This window comes from Cataglyphis hispanica, chromosome 17, assembly GCF_021464435.1.
Source record: "Cataglyphis hispanica isolate Lineage 1 chromosome 17, ULB_Chis1_1.0, whole genome shotgun sequence".
Taxonomy (NCBI): domain Eukaryota; kingdom Metazoa; phylum Arthropoda; class Insecta; order Hymenoptera; family Formicidae; genus Cataglyphis; species Cataglyphis hispanica.
In genome coordinates, this window is record NC_065970.1 from 3,426,612 (window position 1) to 3,451,017 (window position 24,406).

At 33.5% G+C, this 24,406-nt stretch overlaps 2 protein-coding genes across 4 annotated transcripts; one reads left to right on the forward strand and one right to left on the reverse strand.

Moving 5' to 3' along the window:
* Nucleotides 1–653: 653 nt before the first annotated feature.
* Nucleotides 654–21,111, forward strand: LOC126855857 (PRL-1 phosphatase). 3 transcript variants are annotated; one of them, XM_050603879.1, is made up of 6 exons: nucleotides 654–813; nucleotides 16,208–16,540; nucleotides 16,616–17,095; nucleotides 17,228–17,359; nucleotides 17,487–17,653; nucleotides 17,773–21,111. In XM_050603879.1, the coding sequence occupies exons 3-6, from the start codon at nucleotides 16,979–16,981 to the stop codon at nucleotides 17,882–17,884; spliced, it is 528 nt and encodes a 175-aa protein (XP_050459836.1). In that variant the 5' UTR covers nucleotides 654–813; nucleotides 16,208–16,540; nucleotides 16,616–16,978; the 3' UTR covers nucleotides 17,885–21,111. The 3 variants fall into 3 exon arrangements, with proteins under 3 accessions (XP_050459836.1, XP_050459839.1, XP_050459837.1); XM_050603882.1 differs by lacking the exon at nucleotides 654–813 and adding an exon at nucleotides 2,881–2,899; XM_050603880.1 differs by lacking the exon at nucleotides 654–813 and adding an exon at nucleotides 11,403–11,801.
* A 158-nt stretch (nucleotides 21,112–21,269) lies between these two features.
* On the reverse strand, nucleotides 21,270–23,132 carry LOC126855855 (proteasome inhibitor PI31 subunit). Its single transcript, XM_050603876.1, has 5 exons — nucleotides 22,915–23,132; nucleotides 22,436–22,585; nucleotides 22,088–22,335; nucleotides 21,645–21,785; nucleotides 21,270–21,572 (listed from the first exon to the last, which is right to left on the reverse strand). The coding sequence occupies exons 1-5, from the start codon at nucleotides 23,104–23,106 to the stop codon at nucleotides 21,446–21,448; spliced, it is 858 nt and encodes a 285-aa protein (XP_050459833.1). The 5' UTR covers nucleotides 23,107–23,132; the 3' UTR covers nucleotides 21,270–21,445.
* Between the last annotated feature and the right edge of the window lie 1,274 nt (nucleotides 23,133–24,406).

Genomic DNA, 24,406 nt, shown 5'->3' on the forward strand with positions numbered 1-24,406 from the left:
GAAGAAAATTGCAATTTTTATAATGGAACTTTTGTTTCGACAAAAAAAATGATAATCTCGCAATGATTGAAATCATTTAATCGACTTATTCAAAATTTTTTTTTTAATATGATACACAAACAAAATGTATAATAATAAACAAATGTTTCGAAAACTGTTTATTTTGAATTATAGATTTGACAATATCTGCTTCATTTTTTCATAATAATACGCACGTCTGCATAACGTATTACATTTTTTCAAGAGAAGCAATTCTGCGGCACATATAATTAACTCACGCATTTTTAAAAAAGTTTTTTGTACTTTATAAATACTCATTTCTTTCGATGTATTGACACCCATTTTTTATATTAATATTCAGGAGTGATAAATGAATTTTTTTTTTTAACCAAGTTAAGTTTAAACCCTATCCAAAAATTAACTAAATTCACACTAAAAGTTACTTAAGCAAAAATTAATTTAATCAAAGTTAAGTTAAAAAATTTCTTAACTTATTAAACTTAAAAGTTATTACGCGAAAATAATGAAACTTCTTGGCCTATCGCGCACGCGCGCGCAGCCACGTGTTTGAATTTCGCGCCGCTCATCTCGCGCAGCGTATCGCCGAGTCGAGTACCTTCGGTCATTTCCGTCCGAACTCGTTCGTCTCGCCGCCCGACCATCTCAATTGTCAGTTGTTCACGGGCTTCTCTAGTGTTCGGACGTGCGCGAGTTTGCGAGTGTTCGGCGTGTTTCCTGTCACCTACGGAGGTCGCGGTTTCGCTAACGAACGCCCTACCGTAGCTTCCATATTCAATGTGTATGGCGATTCAGGTGAGTGGAACGCGTACAGCGGCATTATTTTGTACGGAAGCGGAGTCGCGGAAAACTCTTGCTCGTGTGCGTGCGCGGATGGAGAAAAGTCGCGATCATCGCGTTTCGGATACGTCGCTCGCTCGCTCGCTCGCTCACTCGCTCGCTTGTTTGCTTTACGCGTGTGTGCGTGCGCTTCCATGGACGTGTGTGAACGGCGTGGCGCGGCCGACGAACTCTGGCGTCTCGTCGCCGACGCCACCATCGCTATCGGGGACGATTTTCGATACTCCGTCAATTTCGGCGCCCAGTGGACACGACGATGATTTTTCGACGACGTATATATATATTCCGCCGAATATTCCCGTAACTTCTATTCGCGTCCCGAGTGACATTACCTTTCCAGCTCTCCGAACGAGAAATCTTGACGCGAAGGACATTTGGAAAGCACATTTTTATCGAATTGGATAGATCTCGATTTTTTGCTTGGTCGCTCGAAAAGCGCGGTCTCCTTTGAAATTTTCATTGTTTTTGTTGTTTGACCTCTACCTTATATCCATTCTAAATATAAATTCTTAAATAAAAAATAACAAATATTATAATAAAATATAGTCTGATTTTTTATTAATTAACAAAAATAAATATATATAAGTATAATTACTAATAAAAATTTTATGAATTTAAATAATTATTAGAAAATTTATACACGTATTAAAAATAAATAATATAATTTAAATAACTCTCATGAAATTGAACAATAAAAAATAATATTAATATAATTAAAACTAATAATGTATTTAACTCTAATACACAAACTCTTACTCATTAAATATTCGTGTACCTATTGATTCGTAAATTGAATTTTTTTGACGTTGAGTGAGAGTCTTTTTATTCACCCGTCATTATAATTTTGGAAAAAGTAAATTTATTTTGAATTATGATCAATGTATATAATACGTACTTTGATTAATACGAGTCTGATTGCAGCATGCAATATGTATTTGTCATTTACCGGATATAGAGTAAGATAAAATCAAGTGCTTGGATCAATCCCGTATTGAAATTCATGTCGTAGCAATAGTTTTAGCAATCGAATATGTCACATTTTCCTCGAAAGTTTTTCGATGCGGCCAAAACGTCTGACGCCAACGAAGAATTCTATTTCGTTTGGTCCGACAATTCCCTTTCGGTCTTTCGATTTTAATTCGCGTCAATCTTGAATCGCAGAATTAATTCCGTCCGATCATGTTGTCGCGGTCGTGATTCAACGCGTAAACAATGTTAACGGATACTTCACAGTCGAGTGATGCATCGCGCCTTCGTTCCCGATTAGACCACGACCTATCTCGAGAGGAAATGTCAGCTTTTCCAAATATGTTGGGGAACATCCACTGATTGAAGAGATAATATAACTTGTAACTTTGAAACGCTACGCTACGATTCTCTCCTTATTCTTACGCTTATACATATGTGTAAATGGATAAAACGATCGAACGAATATTATTTTTTTTATTCCTCAATCGTTCACTCATTAAAAGAAAAAAAAAAAATATTAAGATTTTTTCCCTAAAATAATGTACATCGCGCGTTAACTTTTTTTTTTTTTTTAATCACTTAAAACTTTAGTGGAAAATATCCTCATTCCTTTTTTTCGCAGAGAATAATCAGTTATATTAAACCATTACATAATTTATAGCTCGAATTAAAAGAAAATTGGCAAATTACGTCCGTCGAACTCCCTCCTCCCCCTCCCCCTCTCCTCATCGCTCGATAAATTTGATTTCCTTCCTGCTCTGCTATATTTTTGCCCGGTATTAAACAGCGATTCGACTGAATTTCTCGGAAAAATGGAAAAACGGAGCTGACGTCATCTCTCCGACGGTACGACGCGACGCGTCTCCCCCTCCCCTCCCCTCCCCACCCTCCGCTCCCTTTCCCTCCTCGTCTCATCCCATCCCATCCCATCCCGTGCAGAAGCGAAGCGTACGAAGAGGCGTGGAACGGGCGAGCACGCGCGTGCACGCGCTGTGCGAGCGAGCGAGTTGATTATCGTTTGTGAACTTCGGCCATGTTTTATTACTGCGTTTTGCGTCAACCGGTTCGATAGGTGCAAATTGTGTAGTCATTATCGGGGACGCCTTATCGACATTCGTGGGCGAGTTTGATCGCGCACGGATTCGGGATCGCAACAGCGTGTCTATCTCGCATTATTATTTATTTATTTTATTATTGTTATTATTATTATTTTTTTTTCAAACAAGGATGGAACGTATCATTACCGAACGTTTCGTGCACTATTGTCACTTGATAGCGTGTTTATTGTTATGGATGGGAAAGGCATAATATGTGTATGAAAATTATCGCAAATATTGACATGTCTCGAGCAGGCTTTACCGCGTTAGCTTTCGTCTATGCTATTTTCCTGTCTGATTATAATTTATTGATAACCTAATTAACATTAAATAATGAAGGAATTTTATCTCTCGCGTCTCTTATATTATTTTATATATAAAAACTGTTGTAAGCACATTGCTTGCTCACTGACAGTTTGGTGGTTTTTTAATTTCATATTCTTTCCGGAATTTTTAAAAATGGTTTTTTTTTTCACACGTGAAATTACTACATTGATATTTATATGAGACATTAATACTTTATATAGAAAGTTTAAATTCAATATTTATTTATGTGTACATTAACAAATATCTACTCCAATTTAGCAGATTTCTCATCTGTCACTCAACGCATTTAAATATGACTAATGACAGTTAAAAATTCCTGTCTCATTACTGCAGTTGATATTGAATTATGACGTCAGAACCGAGAAATCACAATGAATTTTGTTTTTGCGAAATACATCGATATAAATAAGTTTCCTTAAACGCTCGATTTTTCAGCGAAAATGAACGTCACAACAATTGACCAAGAGTTTCAATTTATATTTATTAATTTATTAATCAAAAAAAGTTTCCGGTATATTTTATTAATCATTATTGTGAACAGAAATAATTACATTAAAAAAAAACTTATTTATTTTGATGTAATACGCAAAAATAAAACTCGTAAAGATTTATTCTTTGCAGCTGGAACTCTTGCATTTTTTTATTTTTCCTCTCTTTCTTTCCAACTTCTAAATATATATAGCTTATTTTTAATATACTCTAGTGCAAAAAGTTTAGCTACAGAGAATAAATCTGAAATATATTTCTCGTTTTTAATGTCATAATTTAATAAATAACTGCAGTAAGAAAACAGAAGCCTTATTAATGTTACATCCTTTTGTTCTCTCTTTTTTCTCCTTTTCACCAGAATATTACACAATGTCATGGGAGCGTCCCGTTTACCCACAACCACTTATGACTGGTTCTTGGGACTTTTTATTAGATTGAACAAGCAGGGTGTTCCGTGGGCAATCGCGGAGACCCGTGGCACCCACGTTGAAGGCACGAACGTTGAACATACATTAATGTGTGTCACACGTTAGATATGCACGTGGATAGTTGATACCTACATAGAGTTTCGCATATAAATGTTATTCACTTGGTCGCCTAGAATAGCGTTGCTGTTTTGCTGTCATATAGATAGCATTCAGAGAACTCACGGGCTCAGCTTTTCCGAATAAAAAGGATCGTTATCTCCCAGTCATCTCGTCTTACATGACCACGTGCGCGTCGAGTTTGCGTAAGTCATCGAATTACGCGCGATCATATTTCAACTGTGTAATACATATTAAATTTGATCGTAACTCGTAAAATCGTTATAATTAGCTTACGGTCCGGAGATGCAATTTCGCTTTAAATATCGAGCGAGCTTCTCGATTTCCTCTGTTCTGAGTTTTTTTTTTTTGTTAACGAAGATCCGCGATAACATCTGTATTTCGATTTAATTTTTGCGATATCCTCGTCATTTTTTCAAACGTGAATTCCAGAATATCGACGATCGATCGGTACAAATTGCTTGATTGTTCTACGAATGTTTTCCAAATATCCTTCCTCCTCCCTTCATTCCTCATCAAAGACCATTCTTCTTTGTTCGTATTATCATGTATAAATATGTACGTATTTCACAATTGGTATTCAAGTGTATGTATCTGTCGCATGCTAATTATCAATCCATCTTGTCGTCGATTATCGGTGAATTTTCACACGTTTAAATATAACTGGAATTTTCGCAAAAATATAATATTCGATGATCCCTGTAATAAATTTTTACATATCGAAAATCGCGAATTTCGCGTAAAGTTCAACTTTACCGCAATTATTGTTGCGAAAAATCGTGATAAGCGATTAGTAATTTTTTTCAAATACAATTTTTCTCCAATATATATATATGTGTGTGTGTGTGTGTGTGTGTGTGTGTGTGTGTGTGTGTGTGTGTGTGTGTGTGTGTGTGTGTGTGTGTGTGTGTGTGTGTATGTACGTACACATTTAACAAAAAAATACGTTCTTCGGAAAAAAATTGCTGCAAGTAAAATTTATACACATCAGAGTTGCAGTAAACATCAATGACAATTCATAAAAGCAGACCTAACGTTTCATTTCCTGTTAAAGTAAATTGCACTACATTATATAACTGAACACATTGTGTGTGGAATGACTTGGGAGTGGCGGAAATGACATTGCGCGTAACATTATTGAGAATATATAGTATATAAAGTAATTAACTAATTAATGAATCATCTTTTACGTATCTTGCATATGCTATATGCATATATTTAATAAAATGAAGGCAGGTACTTATGAAGAAGAAAAGTAAAAATTATATATTATTCAAAGTCAAATATGAAAATCGTATGAAAATTCCGGTGATCTTCCGATCAAGGATCCACATTATTTTGTCGCATTTTTAGCGCTATAAATATTAATTGAAGATAGGGTTGAAAGGTTCATGCAAGTGTTTTGTTTCGTCCGAACTGGATACTAGAAGCACGCGCGCGGAGTCAAACGCACTCGGAGTAATTCGACGACGAAGGACAGGCGACAGTAGCGGGCAGTTAGCTCTTTTCTGTATCGGTGTCGTCTTTTCAGAGGCCTTCCTCTGGGGGCCATCCCTAAGGCAGTGTCGCGACCGAGGCGTTTCACCGCGAGATTATTCCGAGACCGTTCCTCTTTCTTCTCGCCGCGCTCTACCGCTCCCTCGCCACGTGTTGGATTAAGTTACTATCTCGACTAGACCGGTTGCGAGCGATACGTATGTGTGGCTTGAGGTAAAGGACGATTCAATAAGACGATGATGTATATAAGGCCACGTAACGCATAATCGGGAGATATGTTTGATGGAGAGAGAAAAGGGGAGCAAGCAACTTTTCAAAACTTTATAAACTTTCAAATGTTTCCCCCACAGTTTTTTTTTTTTTTTCCAACTCGAAAGGCTATTAAAAGTGCGAATACACTTTTTCGGGAAATAAAAAAAATAGAGATCCGCAAATCCTTTCTTTATCCTGGTAATATTAAAATGTTGAATAAATATAAACGTAGGCAAGAAAATATATCTTTCTTATAACATATAATGACAATGTTAAAAATTTCATAAAATTCCAAATTATAAGCATTTTTGTTCTTGTATCTGCAAACATAATATGATGCTCCCAGCGAAATATGTGTCTATTATATTTTTCCTTTCAAGAATGTAACAAAATTTTCTCCCATACATTTTATCAATAGTGATTATTTCCTTTGACAGACATCTCATTTTTCTTCGAAATAAATTTATCTACAGATATTTAAGATCTGATTTGTAGTTCTTATTTGTTACTCAAATGTAACAACTTCGTCTGTCAGAATCATATCAATAATGCAGTCTCGATGCTCATATAAAATTCAGATTAATATTTAATTATTTTTCTTTTCATTCCTTTTAACATTAGATTGCGTCGCGCACGTGCATAATAAAATTTATAAATATTCAATCCGAAATATCTTGTCTCAATTTTCATATTCGAGAAAAAGCGCCATGAAAAAGATTTTATTAAAATCTACTCGAAATTTTTACTCTACTTATATCCGTTCGGCATTTTAATATTACAAAAGTTTGCCGTTTTTCATTTCCTGAAAAAAAAATATCCCCGCTTTTAATAGCTTTTATCAGTTGGAAAAAAAATGCTCTTCTAATATTTATCGGAAACATTTACGCGCGAATTATCCCTAAACTGGTGAGATATTGCAAGAGTCACATTTTATCATCAAAGAACGTGCTGGCTCGAGTGGCCCTCTCGTCGCGACGGTTCGTTGCTCTCTTCAACGGCGGTGAAAGAGAAGCGTTCGTCATCTCGGCTTAACTTGAAGCAGCATCCCTTGTTCTCACAAAAATACTTACCTTCACTTAAATTCGAATTTTACGCCTAAAGGCGTAATAGGAATTATACGAAAAAATGGCATTGATGGTATGAAAGAATATATTAATTAAAAATAAAATATAATTACATGCTTGTTTTTTTTTTATTCTTTTTAACGGACCTGTTTATGCCATTGTGTGATATGAATTTATGTAACATTGTGTTACGCACCTACAGACAGACGATAGGATAGGGAGCTTCTTAAGCATTCGAGCTTGGATTAAATTGCTTTCGGCACATGTATGTGCCTCCCTTTATCCTTGCTACTCGTCTCGCAATACGAGACAAAACACACACTCGAAGAGAAAAAACAAAGAGCGTTGTCATCGAAAATAGACCACCATCGTCGAGCAATCTTTATAGAAGCTGTCTGGCGATCAATGCCGCCGTTTTTATCCGCGTGTAGATTTCGCAACTTCGAATCAAGCTTTCGAGGAAATTAACATTGCGAGGAATTCGGAGTAAATTGCTAATTGTAATAATCGATCGGCGCATTATATATATTTTGCAAAGCGTAATTTGATGTCAAATCGTACAATTTCTTGCTTCGTAAATGGAAGAGATATCATCAACGTTGTCGTGTTTCAATCGCATTTCAATTGTAACTGAAATATCATAGCTTCTAATATCATTTCGGGATTAGGATAATATCATATGAGGAAAATTGTAAAACTTAAAATTCAGGTATAATTTCCAACAATAAACGGCCAGACGAAGCTACACGGCGCGAATGACGTCTGTCTGCTTAAAAATAGTATCACGCAAGGGAGATGATGTTGTGGGGAGTTTTTAAGTGGATCGAATATCGCGTCCCGAGCCGGTTTTCAAAGGACGACGAATGTTAACATCCCCGCTATATACATATATATGCAGTCGCAGGATAGGCGTCGCTCGGTGGGGGAAAAAAGAGATGTAAAAGATTTTCGACGCCCAGACGAGACGCCTAGGGTGGACGACCGATGTCACTGACCTTGGATAACGATCGCTAATGTCTATGGGGCGGCTGCCGGTGGGGCCGGCTGTCATTTTGGGAAGAGCTGCATATATTTGTGTGTCCCCGCGTATCTGGACATAGGAAAAGAGAGGAATTTTCCCATTCCCTTATTTCTCGTTATTTACATTTTCATAAATTGCGTAGGGCATCTTATGTTACTTAATTTTGGATTTACGCGCGTTTTATTACACGCATACGTACATATTTATTTTTTACTTTCTAATTTTTAATAATATTGAAAATTAAAAATTATTCAAAATTACATATTGAAAGTTTAACGAGTATGATACGTAAATTGATGCCGAAGAATACTCGTGAAACCGTTTCGTATTATTAACGATAGCGATTCTTTGTGCCGAGGTGATTCTCTTATCATCCTTTGCCTAGTAACCTACTGACCTACTTGAAATATCGATTTTAACGTGCACCTGAGACCGCTCGTGCCGCGAACGCTTTCATTATTCGCGCCGCACCTTTTGCAGCTAGCAAAAGTGCGTCTGCATAAGCTAGAAGAGTTGTTTCGCAAATATATTACCTATATTACTTTGATGGAATCAAATTTAAGCTAAAATTATTTATAGATTTTTTTTATTTGCGCTACAACTAATATTTTTACAACGAATTTCGCGACAAATTATTATTGCTATCGACATTGATTGGATAGCCCTTATATTAAACTGAGCCAATCACATTATTGTCGAACCATAAAATCGAAATTTTATTGTCGCATCAAAGGATGCGTTAAGTCAATTTAAATTAACATATGCGAACAAATGTGAACGATTATCAAGGAATATCAATGTGAAGGTCGAATTATTATTTAATCAATAAATTCAATTTAATAACATGAACCAAATTCACGAATATTTCCCAAACGAATCGGTAAAAAAATTGTTTGTTAAATTGTTTATTAAATCATTTTTATATTTTGTAAAAAATTATCGCATATATATATAATTTGTGTTATTATTTTCCGGCCCTGTTTCTAACAAAATATCTGTTATTTAATATATATATATATATATAATGAACAAAAAATTTATAGTCCAATAAATGAAAATATTTGTACCCGATGTCGTTAATCCCGTTATGAACGTTGCCTAATAATGTGCAGTTCGTCGCCCCACGGCTAATTCAATCCCACCCCATTCCCGGTCGTCTCGGGAAGTTTGGATGGCAGGGATGTAAGGGACGAGGGTAAAGGCGAATGTGTCGAGGGACTGTTATAAACATATAATGCATAACATATAGGGATGTACTTTGGAGCGCAATATGCAATATACATCACTACATCCATCGCTACGGTTTATTAATAAATGAGAATTATAGAGCTACCTTTAATCTACAGGATGTGCCGAAATGTTCCGACCAGATTTTGAGATTTTATATGAAATTTAATTCTAAAGAAAAAGTTTTCTATAAACATTGGTCGAAAAATGCTTCCTTACATATTTGTAAAAAGATAAAGATGTTTATAAAAATATATAAAATAACTGTGATTTTAGATGTCTTTTTGGGCGCTAACTTTTTAAGGAAGTATTTTTCGATCTATATTTTTTTGGTTCAGAATAAAATTTCAAAATCTGCTCGGAACGTTTGGTCTCACTCTGTTCATATATATATCATTTCTAATCCAGAACATGCTAGAATATGCAGAACATGTAATGACCGCTCTTTCAATTTGTTTTATATATTTACTCCCACACGAATGTGACAATAGTGACGTCACAATTCGACGTCATAACGCCTCCTACTAGCTGTTTTGCCGTATTGATTTTTGGTGACGTCACTGGTTCATTTGCAAAATACTTTTTTCAAATGCGCATTTATTCATCAATTGAACGTCATCATTCTATTTGCTTTAAGATCTTTTAATGATATATGTGTGTGTGTGTGTGTACGTCGCGGCGTATTATCTTTATATCGTGGATTTAGAATTTTTCATTATTTTTTATTACGTTTTTTTATTACGTTTCTCAGAAAATGTTTCATAGTCGAAGGACAGGTAGTTTTATCAAAACATTATATCGGTGTGTATAAAAAAAAAAAAAAAACATGTTATTGACAACACTATATCGAGAATGCTTCTCGAATTTTCTTCGTACACGCTATCAGTTCGAAATCCGCGATTCTGCGACAAATTGCGTTGAAGTCTACAAGTCAAATGTGTCAAGTAAGCAAATGCGCATATTTCTATAAAGTCGACCTAATAATTTATCTTAGTTCGACGGATTCTGACGTCATCGGACGCGATCTTGCTTTCTCATCATCGGTTAACGAGAGAATGACTGTGAAAGTTTGCGCCGCGCTTATAACAATCGATCTGGCATTTCTGATAATCGTGGCGTCGATGTTCGAATCGTAAAATGTACGCGTAGCGTAAAAGAGGGAGAGGATCGTCGAGAGAATTCGAACACCACGTATACACACATCGGTAATCGGTTCCCTGCGCATAAGAATATTAAAACCATGTGCGAGCTTGTGCAATAGCATGCAACGCTATTGCATAAGCTTACACCTCGGACTATCATCGCTAATCCATCTCGCCTACTCGTGCCCGCATCGTGATTATAATCGCGTGATCATTTTATTAATCATTAATTGATACGCGCGCGAGGGAAATTGTGTCGCGGTCAATAAAATCCGCTCGTTGCGGTGGGGATCTGTTGCCGCACTTGATTTTAGATCACACATTAGAAAATCCGGCACGCTTACACGCGGATAGAGCGCATAGAGCGATCGATATCGAATTCTTTCGATCAGATAAACGGCGCCAAGCTGGGAATCGGAGGAGGAAATCGTTGGCGCCAAATTTCAATATCTCGATAATTCCCGCATGAGATCAAAATTCGCGAGTACATCCCGATCTGTGGAAAAGAAACTGGAAACACTACGTTTATGTAACGTCGTTGCTCGACTCTCGTCACGCACGAAAAAAAAAAAAATCATGGAGCCAACCATAAGACAGAACGTCACTGGATTGCGTGCGAGAGAGATGACATTGCGTGTGTATTCGCGGTGGGGGAGGGGAGGGAGGAGGAGGAGGTCAGATGACGAACACTACTCGCTCGGTGACGGGAAGAGTGTGGAGGCTGTCTCGATACTGTGTGCTATTTTGATCGCCACGCTTGTGGCTGGCCCAGATTCGACACGACCATCGTCGCCGCAACGAGTGTGCGACATCATCCACGGGGGCCTCACGTATCCGCGCGAATCTCGAAACAACATTTACTCGAAGCAACTTTTACTTAGGAGACGAGAGGCGGCAGGCGAGTCTTCCTCGCGAGACTTCTTCGAGGATAATTCTTTTTTTTTTTTTTTATAGCGGAAACGATCCGCGATTGTATAGTCGATCGTGCGAAGTGTGAGAAATCGACGTTAGCTGACGCGCCTCGCGATTACAAGCAACAGTCACTGGCACTGAAAAACTGAAAACACGTGGAAGGATATGTACGATCATCTCGTTGGATCCTGAGCAGTGAACTTTACTTTTGATCTCGCCAAAGTGCACGCGCAAACATTAAAATGTGACTTTTTCTCGTCGTGTGGTGCGGTGATCTCGTCACGTTGCTACCAATTTCTGATCGCGTGACGATACTGTTTGACATTTAGATTATAATTATCTTCCTGAGAACGCTTTCGTGACCTTGAAGATTTTTTTTTTTCTCGTCAAATGATTGTAAGGTAAAATGAAACAAGTCGTTATCGAGCACGTTGCGAAGAAATATTAAATGCGTGGCCGCTTTTTAATGTATGCAAGTAAAATCTTATCAACACGCAAATTATAATTTTTCGCTCGTCTTAAGCTTTAAATTTAACAATCATTATTTAATTTTTCTTTTTATTTATCTAAATAAATTTTAAGCGAATCGTGAATTTTTGCTCGCATGTCTCTATCTATGCGTGCAAAGAATTTTATTGCTCTAATCATCTAATGACTAGGGAACAAGATCAATTATTTCTTTTCGCGTGGAAAGAGCAAAGTATTATCGATACTTAAAAATTCTTGCGATAAAACGCGGCATAATGCGCCTGTCGAAAGCAACGGATACGTTTCTAGAACAAAGGCTGATGATGGAATCGTCGAATTTCTCACATTCTTTCGAAATAAATATAATTACACGATATACAAACGCGCAAAAGTAGTTTGCTATTTTATTTGGACGAAAATTGGCACCGTTTGTCGAAGGAGAAAGAGAAGAGGCATTGTGTCAATATATAATGTATATTTTGGACAGTCGTGAAGGACACGCGTAAAAGTAATAGTAAAATAAGAAAAATAGTCTGTCGTGCGTTTGACATCTCATTCGATAGGCTTATCATCAGTTCGTACGTTATTTTCTCGCTAAAAAAAAAAAATTACGCAGTATTTCAACCTTGTAGCTATTTTATTTTCGCCGAAGCGATTTATGATTTTTGTTTATCTCACTTATAAGCAGACTCATAAATTCCTTCGTATTACGTAACGTGCGTTGCAGGAAAACGCTATTCTCACGAGATGTAAATTGATACTTGCTGATCGATGAATATTTCGCCGCGCGCGTGCATATATCACTATCTTCTTCCACTTGTTATTTTTTAATCATTCGAGTTTGTGTGTAAAATTGAATTATCTGACTTGTAAATGGTTAGAGGATAGAAAAAGCCGTCGATGGTTTGAAACTTTCTTTCGCTAATCGTTTTTAGCGGAGGCGTAGATAAATTATTCTCATGTCGCGACATCCTTATTGCATCTAACACATCCTGACTCATGACCCTCGCGATTTCTCTCGTCTCGCATATAGTGTAACTGTACACTATATATATATATATATATATATATATATATATATATATATATATATAATATTTTAAACATTGACATTCAATGGGACAGTACTAAAGGGAGATGCTATAGGCAGAAACGTATACATTTTCTCTTGCGAAAATTTCCGTTACGTTTTATTAATAGACACGAATGATTGGAGCGAGCGATTTTTGTCGCTTGGTGCTTCTTCGCGGATCTGGTCTTTCAAAATGTCCGCGACGTAACTATAACATAAATAGAATTTTGTTTACCGCATGAACCCACGCGCGTCGTCGGTCTTGTGACACTCCGATGATTCCGATGATGGATGTTTCGAGTATTAGTTCCGATCGCGCGAACCTTCCTTTGGGAGCAGTACGACGGGAACCTTTCAACAGCTTTAGTACATCGCTTACGTTACAATCTTGCGAATTATAGCACACGAGACATTGTACGTAGAGATATGGAAAAACAATTTTAAACGGGATTGCGGCGATATTTCACGTGTGGGGGCGGCCTCGCTTTTTATATACATATAAAATTTTTACACACAGATATAGGCGCGCGCGCGTGTTTATATAGCATATATAACTTAAATAATATATATAAAAAATAATAAATAACAAATGGCCATTGACAAAAATAGAAATGTAATTGATTTTATTTTAATTGTGTTTATTTATTATTTTATTATTATTATTATTATTATTTATTTTATTATTATTATTATTATTATTATTATTAATCTCCCAATAAATTTTCGGTTACGTCGCTAGGAATTATATATAAAAAAAAAATTAGACCAATATAGCTCTTTTCTTTTATTTATTTCTTTTATCTCCGCGTTATTTTGTTAAATTTGAAAATAATTTGAAATTAAAAATATTCTCTCCCCCCATGCTGTATGTTTATATGGCAATGTTATCACAGTATAAATGCTTTGCGTCCAACATTAACATGATTAGTTATATTGCAATCGGAAAACAGACATTTGACAACGTTGTGCTGTGCAATCGTACAATAATGGAATGTCCATTCTCTGGAAAACCTGGAATGTTCGTAGAGATTTCTTTTGTACCTGGAAAAATTAGAGAATTCTCATGGAATTTTATCAGGACTTAAGGAATTCTTTTAAAAATTGTTTGATAATTTTGCTCCTATATTGTAAGCAGTCGGCAAGGCAAGTGAATTATATATGTTTAAAATATTATAAATATAAATAATAATATTGTAAATTATAAAAATTTATCTGTTTACATATACTCAATATCTTAACGAAATATCGAATATATGCACTACATATTTTTTATTGTAATTTTTATTCATTAGAATGTAACATTTAGAAAATGCATATAATAAAAGAAAATTTATTTTAGAAAGTTGCATCGAAAAATCTCTAAAATATTCTTTTTACTTGAAATTTTGAGCAAAAATAATTCTGGAATATAATCAGGCAATTTTCAATTTTTTACAAGATTTGAATGGACATTCTGTAACAATAATTGTATAAGAAACTCGCAATCTTATAATTAAATATTTCTGCAATCTTGTACGGATGTATTGCAAAAATATAAAACTAAAATATATGTTTGACGACGTGGAAATGTTTGAATAAGTATTTGCGCCTTATTGCTATATAAGCAAACCGCAGGCAGTTTCTTTTCTTAACCATCACAACGATGTCAAGTACATATACAATAACAAAGTTTAGAAGAAGTCGCGATAATCTGATCGAGAAAAATTCTATCGACAATATCTCGATATTTCCTCGCCGAATCAAACGAGGCGTAGATCTTGCATTTTAATTTTCAATCTAGAGTTTATCTCATTACGATTCCTTATATTATTTATTATATTATTATGTAATATTATGATTATAAATATATATATATATATATTTTTCCTTTAAAATATCACGAGTTAGTATATGAATATTGAATATATATCGAAAAAATAAATATATCGAATTCAGAGGAATTTTCAAAAAATCATTAATGTTATTTATAGTCGAAACACATGTTATGTTTTAAAATTGGGTAGCTGCACGTTTTAATATTATTATCTTAACAAGTCTATACAACTACGGCCTAAGTAGGCTTGTCAAATCAGTTTTGAGATCTCGTTTGTAAATATTGTAATATTTTCTCTCTTCATTTTATGACAGTGAGTCATCCTCATTTTTCAAACGAATGAAGTCTCTCGAAAGTCTTACCTGATCATCTATTCAATACCTGGCAGCTTACTGATAATTGTTTTCTTTTATTCTTTCTCATTTGTTCTTATTATTGTCTCGCCGAGCCAGAAGAGAGCAGAAAGATTTATAAGATAATTTTCGGAAGGTAAAAATTTATTGTCTTATTTGATGAGAGATTGCAAGCTCTACGTCTTATAAGTTAACGAAACAAAATATGCAAAACTAATTCTAATTATTATTTTAATCAAACTATTAATCGAACAATCGATGTTTTTATATCATTTCATAGCAATATAATCAAATTGAAAAAAAAATTTCTTTTCTAAATAAAAAAAATTTTTTTATAAAATATGAAATGGCACATTTCTAAGCAATTTCTTATCAAAAATGAAAATTGCAATAACTTTCAATAATCATATCGAACAGCATATCGTGTTAAAAAAAAAAAATAAAATACAGGCAGCGGTGATGGTCTGCGGCGACATATCATCGCGATAGATTTGGCCTTGGTTTCGCGAAGCTGCTCTCCTCTCTGAGACTTCACCTGCCAATTATTTCGGTTATTCTTGTGCATATGCCTGAATGTCGATTGGTCATGCTCCTGTCCGTCAATCAGTCGTTGTTCGCGTGTAATGACAGCGTTATGCAAAAGGGCTTTCGCAAATCAATCGCGGTGAAAGATCGAGAAGTCAATTTATACGCTATCAAACGCAAGCTTGGCACAGAACAACTAGAAATTGCGAATGTGTATATATGTGTGTGTGTGTGTGCACTTTCCATCTAAAAATTATTTCAATACCCTTTTTATTCGCAACATGAGCGATATTTCGTCACCACGTGCGCGTGCGAGATTGCTTCAATTTATTAGGAAACAAAGCTAAATTATTTGAACGAATAATTATAGAGGAGAGATTAATAAATAGGGTACACTCTCCTCACTCGCGAAATAACTCGAAAATTGGCATCGGACACAATTTTGCTATTATCGTGACAGGCGAAAATTTGTGTAATTATCAGCGAGGAAGCTAAGAGTGGTGCAATGTTACTTTAAGATTTATAATTTTATTATTATTAATGAAAAGATCTATCATTTTTTATTTTTTGTTGCAGTTTCCTGGTGAGTGCATCCTCACATACATGGAGTTTCAGTTGGATAGCGCAGAGTATTGCCAGGCTCAACACAAATAGAGAGACACGCCCCACCATACTCCCTGACAATTATTAGGTACTCTTAGAACAAAGAGAAGAAGGGTAGAAACATCTTGGAGGGTGGAAAGAAGGATATTAAAGAAGAATTATCACGCACCGGGGAAGCCAGAAAAATCATCGACTAGTCATCACGCAAAACACATAGAAGAATTTAATAGAAATTATTAATTTACATTAGTAGATGCAAGCATTGTAGAGATACTGAGCGCACCTGGAGCACCCAGTGCCAAATAGGTACATTAATTTTTAATTGCATAATTGCAGTTTGCCGTGCATAAAGATAAATCTGTAAAACTATATTGATTTCAGATAATCTTCCGCAAATTGTAGTCAAAAAGTCTCAAGTAGGAAGGATAAAGCGCATATCAACACCGCCTAATGTAACGTAGCCCTTACACTTTCGGCGAAGTTCGCACCCCGACAACCCCTTCCTAAGATCTACATGTAAACCCGTGGTTCTGTCCTCTGTAAAAAAATAAGATATTCTATTAGTTAAATGAAAAACAACTTTATAAGACTGACATTTAATGGGCTAAGTTGTCAAATCCAGCCTTTGTCGCTTCGTATAGTGTGGCACACGTATGTGAGAGACTTTAAAAGACAAGTTATATAAAATCTTTAAGAGAGTTAAAAACAAAAGGAAGAAGATAATACAACAATCTTAAGGAGGAAATGAGCAACATGAGGGTGAAGGATATCAGACCGGCGCCCGCCGAGATTGAATATAAAAATATGAAGTTCCTCATTACTGATCGGCCCAATGATCAAACCATCCATACCTTTATCCAAGTTAGTATGCAAAATTATCTGCTCAAGACAGATCCTTTTATTTTTCAATTTCATTTCCTTAATTACTAAATACTAATAATAATTACTAAATAATAATTACTAAATACGAATTGTTGTATATCTGTTTAATAGGAACTGAAAAAGCATAATGTAAAGGAAGTGGTCAGAGTTTGCGAACCAACGTACAAAGTCGAGGAACTCAAGTCGGAAGGAATCAATGTGATAGATTTGGTATTCGATGACGGTACATTTCCACCAAACGAGGTACAGTATCTCTCACATCTTTAGACGTTATAAACGAAGAAACAAAATGGGAATATATATATATATATATATATATATATATATATATATATTTACATCCATTTTGTCTATTTATAACAATTTCTAGGTAGTGGATGAATGGTTCGAATTGCTAAAAAATCGATTCAAAGAGTCACCTGATGCATGTGTAGCGGTACATTGCGTCGCAGGTCTCGGTAGAGCACCGGTTTTGGTTGCAATAGCTCTCATCGAGCTCGGACTCAAGTTCGAAGATGCTGTCGCTCTCATCAGAGAGTAAGTCTTATATTTTATAATATCTCTGTTTATTTAAATATATATTATATATTTAAATATATATATTATTGATACACATTACAATTAAGTTGTGACTTATGATTCTTTTTCTGTTTTAGGAAAAGACGAGGCGCCATAAACGCAAAGCAGTTAACTTTTCTTGAAAAGTATCGTCCCAAGTCTCGATTGAAGCTCAAGAATGGACAAAAAAATTCTTGTTGCATCCAATAGATTAAAGAATTTTTCAAAGAAGAAAAAAAGAAAAAAGAAAAAATGGGAAGAGAAAAGTCACTAATCCACATACCGATTGATATAAATGTATAGGTTTTTGCGCCTGAAAACAAGTGGCATATTGTAGTAAATCTGTTCTGAATGGCCTATCAATGGAAATGCAATCGTGATAAATGTCAATAAACTTTGAGGCACTTTTTTCGCACTAATCATCTATTTTAAATTTCTGAGGCAAGTCATTAACATGTGAATATAGCTTCAAATTGATTCAAACTGATTCCTTTTGTGAAATGATCGCATACTTATTTTTGATACTTGATCGATATTATATTAAATACATAATGGGATAAAAATTAAGCCTTGAAATAGTAATAACTATTTTTAAAACACTCGAAAATCTCGATTACATTATTGTCATTCAGCCTTAGCGATTTCTAAATTATGACTTCTAAATTGTGAATTATTCATATATGTGTAAATTTATTGTGTAATATACCTTTATTTTCTTTCTTGATAAACACAAAAGATAAAAACAACTATAGAGTAAACATGCGCACAAAATATAATTAATTTAATTTGAAAAAAGAAAAATAGGAATTATAATTGTAATTATAATGAACATGTGCAGTATGTACATTATCAGCTTGTTAGTATTTCATTGAGATGACAAATTATATTATGTTTTTTGAAATATATATAAAAGATATGTAAAATATTTTTATTATTTATCGAATTTTTACCAGATGTAATTTAGAAATTTCTACACTGAGTGATTGTAAGCTATACTTCAGGTTGAAATAATAGGAGTGCTATAAAAAAGTAAATACGTTTCTTTACAGAATATATAAAGATGTGTAAAAATATCTGAATCAGAATTATATATTTCTTTTTAAAGTAAATATATTTAAAAAAAAACTATCTGCCTCGCGCGTATGCAAAAAAAAAAAAATATACTGCTCTTTAGAAAAATTTTATATACATTTTTCGCAAAATGCGATTGGAATAAAAAGGAGGTGTTTTTTATACAATGTATTAGTCGCAACTTTTCAAAGTATAAAATTCTGATATATTAAGCATCAAAATAATTTTTTCAATGATGCATTAGAAGAAAACATAAAGATTATCAACTTTTCAATAATGAAAGAGTATACTATTTTAAACATTGCAATTATAAGACATATTGTGATATTGAACTTGTATATATATTTTTTTCTCATTGCATTATTATTGAAATTATATTAATTCTAATTAGTAAAACATTAGGCAAAAATGGTTTGCAATTACTACTATAATATTTTGATACACTTGCCGCATACAAATGTTTAATGCAAAACATATGAATTGCAGCATTTGAACTTTGATGCATATTTTGAATCTAAAGGCAAAAGTTTTTAGCTTAAAGAAAAGAAGGGAAACAACACATATTGCGTTGCATTTCCAATGGCATGCCGAATTGCTGATGGATGTTTTTAACTCTTATTGGACTTGGAATCTGCGTTAACTTGAAAGATGGATAATGAGAAACTAATGTGAAGTAAATCACTTTCCAGAGCTGTATATCACATTTATCGTAGCTCGACGGCAATTTTACCAAAATCTTTGCATATCTAACTTTTAGTTAGAAATAGATTTTTCAATCTAATACGAACATTTTATGTAAAATCATTGTCGTCTTCTATTTTGGTAAAATTGTCGGTGATGCTGTACGCCACACTAAACTGTGTTCAAAGGATAGAAAAATTCACTCGTAAAATAATAACAAATATAATACTTAGAACACATTTCACGCGCGTCTGCTGATTTAATGTGAATGTACGTTGTTTTGTATTCGCTGTTTTGTTATGCCGCCTTTGTTTCTAACCGTCCTGCTTAACAATGAGTCCGTTCCGGAAATGAAACTTGCACACGACAGTTGTGTAGCAATAGAGTTTGGTCAATATGTATCAATACATTCAGCCATCCAAGCTTAATTGCTACCGGACGATCCCACTGTTGCATTTCAGTACAGCACAACAATTATTGCTAATTGTTACACGTTCGTTAATCATATGCGTATCTCTTATTTCAATGACAAAATACGATTGACACCACAATCGATTGATAATCTATTACTTATTTGATTATCAAACGGGCGACAAAAGAATAATTTAATTTTTAACGAGTGACAATAGAATACATTCACTACGATCGCAGACTCGGATTGAAATTTGAACCTGGTGCATCTTTTTTTGTAATATTGAAACTGCAATATTTTTTACCAGAGGATGGGACGAGGGTTATTCATAAAAACAAATCATCCAATCTTAGATGCAAAAGTATGTTACTTTTATATAGTTTAATCCTAGTTCAATTATAATAATTAAGTTAATCGGGCACATATAAATATATTTTTCAAATTAAATTCTTTTTGAAACATACATATTTGTGGCAAAATAAGTATGATATTAAAAGTTACCAATATGATTTTCATTGTTTAGCTATTACTTTTGCACATCGATTCACTTCTTCAAGTTGTATAAATAAATTACTGCTATAATACAAAACGTTTGTTTTTATATATACTGTGATATGATTTTTCTTTGTGTATAAAAAAAACAGTGTTGAGACTGAGAAGTAGAATGGAATGAGGATTGCGGTCAAAACTGTGATGCCAAGAATGATGTTTTATATGTAAAAGATCATGCATGTTGCTGTTTTATTTTACATAATGGTCAATTCAACATGTGAAAATCGTTTCACTGTGCAATAATGCTTTACATTAATGATACATATGTATGGAATGTTTTATTTCTCGAAGAAATGAATCGAACTGTTGCAAATATTAATATTACTCGAAAAAGTAAATGCAATTATATAGTTGAAATAATTCTTTTTTTAAATGATGTTATTTTATATGAATTTAATTAATTTCATCGATAAAGACCTCTTGTTTAACAATATGTTTAATGTGAATATTTGAAGCAAGAACAATTTAGATAGGAAAGAAATCCTCTATTTTAAACCGGCATAATAAAATAAGAACAATCACTCCTTACAAATTGATTAAGCAAGAAATAAAAAATAATGAGTTAGCGCAATTTAAATAAAGATTACTATTTAATTTTTAAATGCAATTTCCTCCACCTGTCATTATATACGATTGCCTTCAATTAAATTAAACAAAATTATTTTGTTTAAGTTATATTGTGTGTAAACAATATCAATAAAAATAAAAAAAAAGAATGAAAGTTGTGTTTTGTGAAAAAAAGAAAAAAACGTTTTATAATAATTCTCTTATACTTTGATTTTTTTGATGGTGTACTGTGTAAGAACAAAATTTCTAATTTTGTTCTAGGGAAAAGATATCTATCTCGAGCAATTTCATTCCAAATATTAAATAAAAATATTGCAAAGGAAATATTATTTTTTATTGTTAAAAAAAAACAATATTATTTACACAGTATTAATTAACTCTTAGCATTTCTTTCAATTCTTTTTACAAGTTAATATTTTGTATTAAATTTTATATTAAGTTTTATATTTTTTTTAACAATATCCGGATACACATAATTAAGTATAAAATCAATCAAACATATCAAATCCTGGAGGAGGAAAATGGTCGTCGTCGGGTCTACGGGCATACGGTCTTAATGGCTCCACATCAGGTGGACCAAGGGGATCGAATCTTGCGCCAGGTGGTATTGCACCTCTGCAATATAATATCTAAATTGATGATTCTTATAACTGGAAAATGTGTAGATATATAATAAATGTGACATACGGTGGCAATCTTCCAGGTACTCCTAAACTAGGTCTAGCGGGACGATAAGGAAAAGGATTGAATATCATGCCACCGCCTTGTCCAAACGGATTAAGATCTCTAACTCCTACTCTTTCAGGATCATGTTCAGGATCATGTTCACTATATATTTATAGATAAAAAAATTACTTTAAAGAGTACATCTAATAATAACTAAACTATATCTAATAAAAACTAAACATATAAAAACCATTAAAAAAGAATATTAAAAATAAAAAAAATAAGAGACTAGAAATTTGTTGTAATAATCCACATTCATTGATTATAAATAATTGCTGATATTTTATAATAGTTATAAAAATTATATTGCAGATCTTCGACTTTGAAATTCAAGAATCTATATAGATATAAAAAAAAGTGTATTGATATACACATATATTTTAATCAAATTGATGTCTGATTACCTAATTATTGGCCGTCTCATTCTTTGATTTTCATTTAATTTAATGGAAAAGGAATGTGAGTTGCTCGAGTTTGTTTGAGTTGCTACCTCTTTAGTATTTCCAGAATATATTGCACCTATAAAATCTTTTTGCATGTTATATAAAATTGTGTGATATGATGGTATCATAGTTTCTAAAAGCCCAGAATATGAAATTACAGTTTCTTCAATAGAGAACTGAATATTAGAGATAGAATCGTCATGGTGTCTCTGTAAAAATATAATATTGAATAATATAAATTGTGTGAACAGTATTTTAATCATTAATTTTCTTTTTGGAATTTAATTAATAATAATTATCATAAATTACCACTAAGTTTAATAACAGATCCATATCTGATTTGATTCCAAGAAGTATATATAATTTTTCATCCTTAATATAACGTAATGTATAACTAGTTTGCGAATTCCATCCTTCTGGAAGTAATTCAGATCCTTTCTGAGATGCATCAAAAGCTTTCTAAAAAATATAAATTTATCATTTTTAGAATAATTATTCCTTAAGTATTAACATTATACATAAAAAATCTGAGGAATCTGATGAATTCTGACATAAAATTGTGTGTATATGTATCTTAGCTATAAATCTAAACAAATTATATGGAATAAATTATAAAAATATACTAGTATATTGTGTTTATTTTTTATAGGTTAGAATTATAAAAGCAGCTAAACAAATATTACACACAAAAGATGCTATTATGATGGAAAAATATAAGATATATAGAATTTCGATATTATTGCAAAATGTGACGCAATATATTGCAGGATATTTAAGTCAGGACTTACTTCATCTCCGATGCCAATGCAACGGAATCCACACTTCGTTAAATACCAGTGTATTAATAAGATTATTACATCTTGCTTTTTATTAATTTCTTTACAATGTACTTTGTGCAAAGCTTCGAAGCCAAACATATTAGTATCTGTCATCTGATGTTCTAATGGATTAGCTTGCAAATTTATCACAACACACGCCATTACTGACACAACTATATTCAAGTTGCAGTTTATTGCTTCCAAATTTCCAAATCCAAATTATAAAATGGCAAATTGTGACAATTTTTTTCTTGCCAAGAATATTGCATATAATTCTGAAAAAATTAATTTTGATGTTTTATGCCAAACTTTTGTATTATAAAATTACAAAGAATATAGTCTTCAATTTTTGTTAACTTTTAATTGTACTTCATTCATACATATGTGTATGCAATTAATTCCATAGTAATTAATTATTACAAACAATTTTTAGATATTAATTTTTATTATATATTGTAAATAAGAAAAGAAAAGAAAATTAAAGTTTTTAAAATGTCAAATTTTTATTTATAATGGCCGCGTTCAGCAAAGAAAGCGCTTATAGCGTTTCCGAATGGATGGGTTTCCAATTTGGATTAATTAATCACTATGGCTGAGGGAAGATACTAGAAATGCTTCGAAGCATTTGATTGACCAATCAGGATAAAAAGAGCAAAGATTTCTTTATTCTGATTGGTTAATGTAATGCTTCAAAGCATTTTTAGCGACTTCCCGACCGCAGCCTATAATTTACTATAAATTCAAGTCTTTTATTGGCAAAGACAATGCAATGATGTCATTAATCTCAGAATTTAAATTTGTGTAAGTTCGGTGGAAGGCCAAAGACTTTGGCCTTACAGGGAGAGTTTTTTAGCGGGTGCGAGTCCCGCATATCCTACCGGACCGGCCGGTGGGAATGCATAATGCATTTTTCTCTTCCTTCGCAAAACAAAAAAAAAAAAAAATTTTGATACTTTCGCGAATTTCGAAGCTTCAAATTTTTGCGCTTTTTAAAATTTTAGTTTGTGCCACCTCCTTGCTGATTATGTTCTTCTGATACGCCACCTCTTTGGTGATCATGTTCTCCTAATACTTTTGCGGATTTCAAAGCTTCAAATTTTCGCGCTTTTTAAAATTTTAGTTTGTGCCACCTCTTTGCTGATTATGTTCTCCTGATACGCCACCTCTTTGCTGATCATGTTCTCCTGATACTTTTGCGGATTTCAAAGCTTCAAATTTTCGCGCTTTTTAAAATTTTAGTTTGTGCCACCTCTTTACTGATTATGTTCTCCTGATACGCCACCTCTTTGGTGATCATGTTCTCCTGATACTTTTGCGGATTTCGAAGCTTCAAATTTTCGCGCTTTTTAAAATTTTAGTTTGTGCCACCTCTTTGCTGATTATGTTCTCCTGATACGCCACCTCTTTAGTGATCATGTTCTCCTGATACTTTTGCGGATTTCAAAGCTTCAAATTTTCGCGC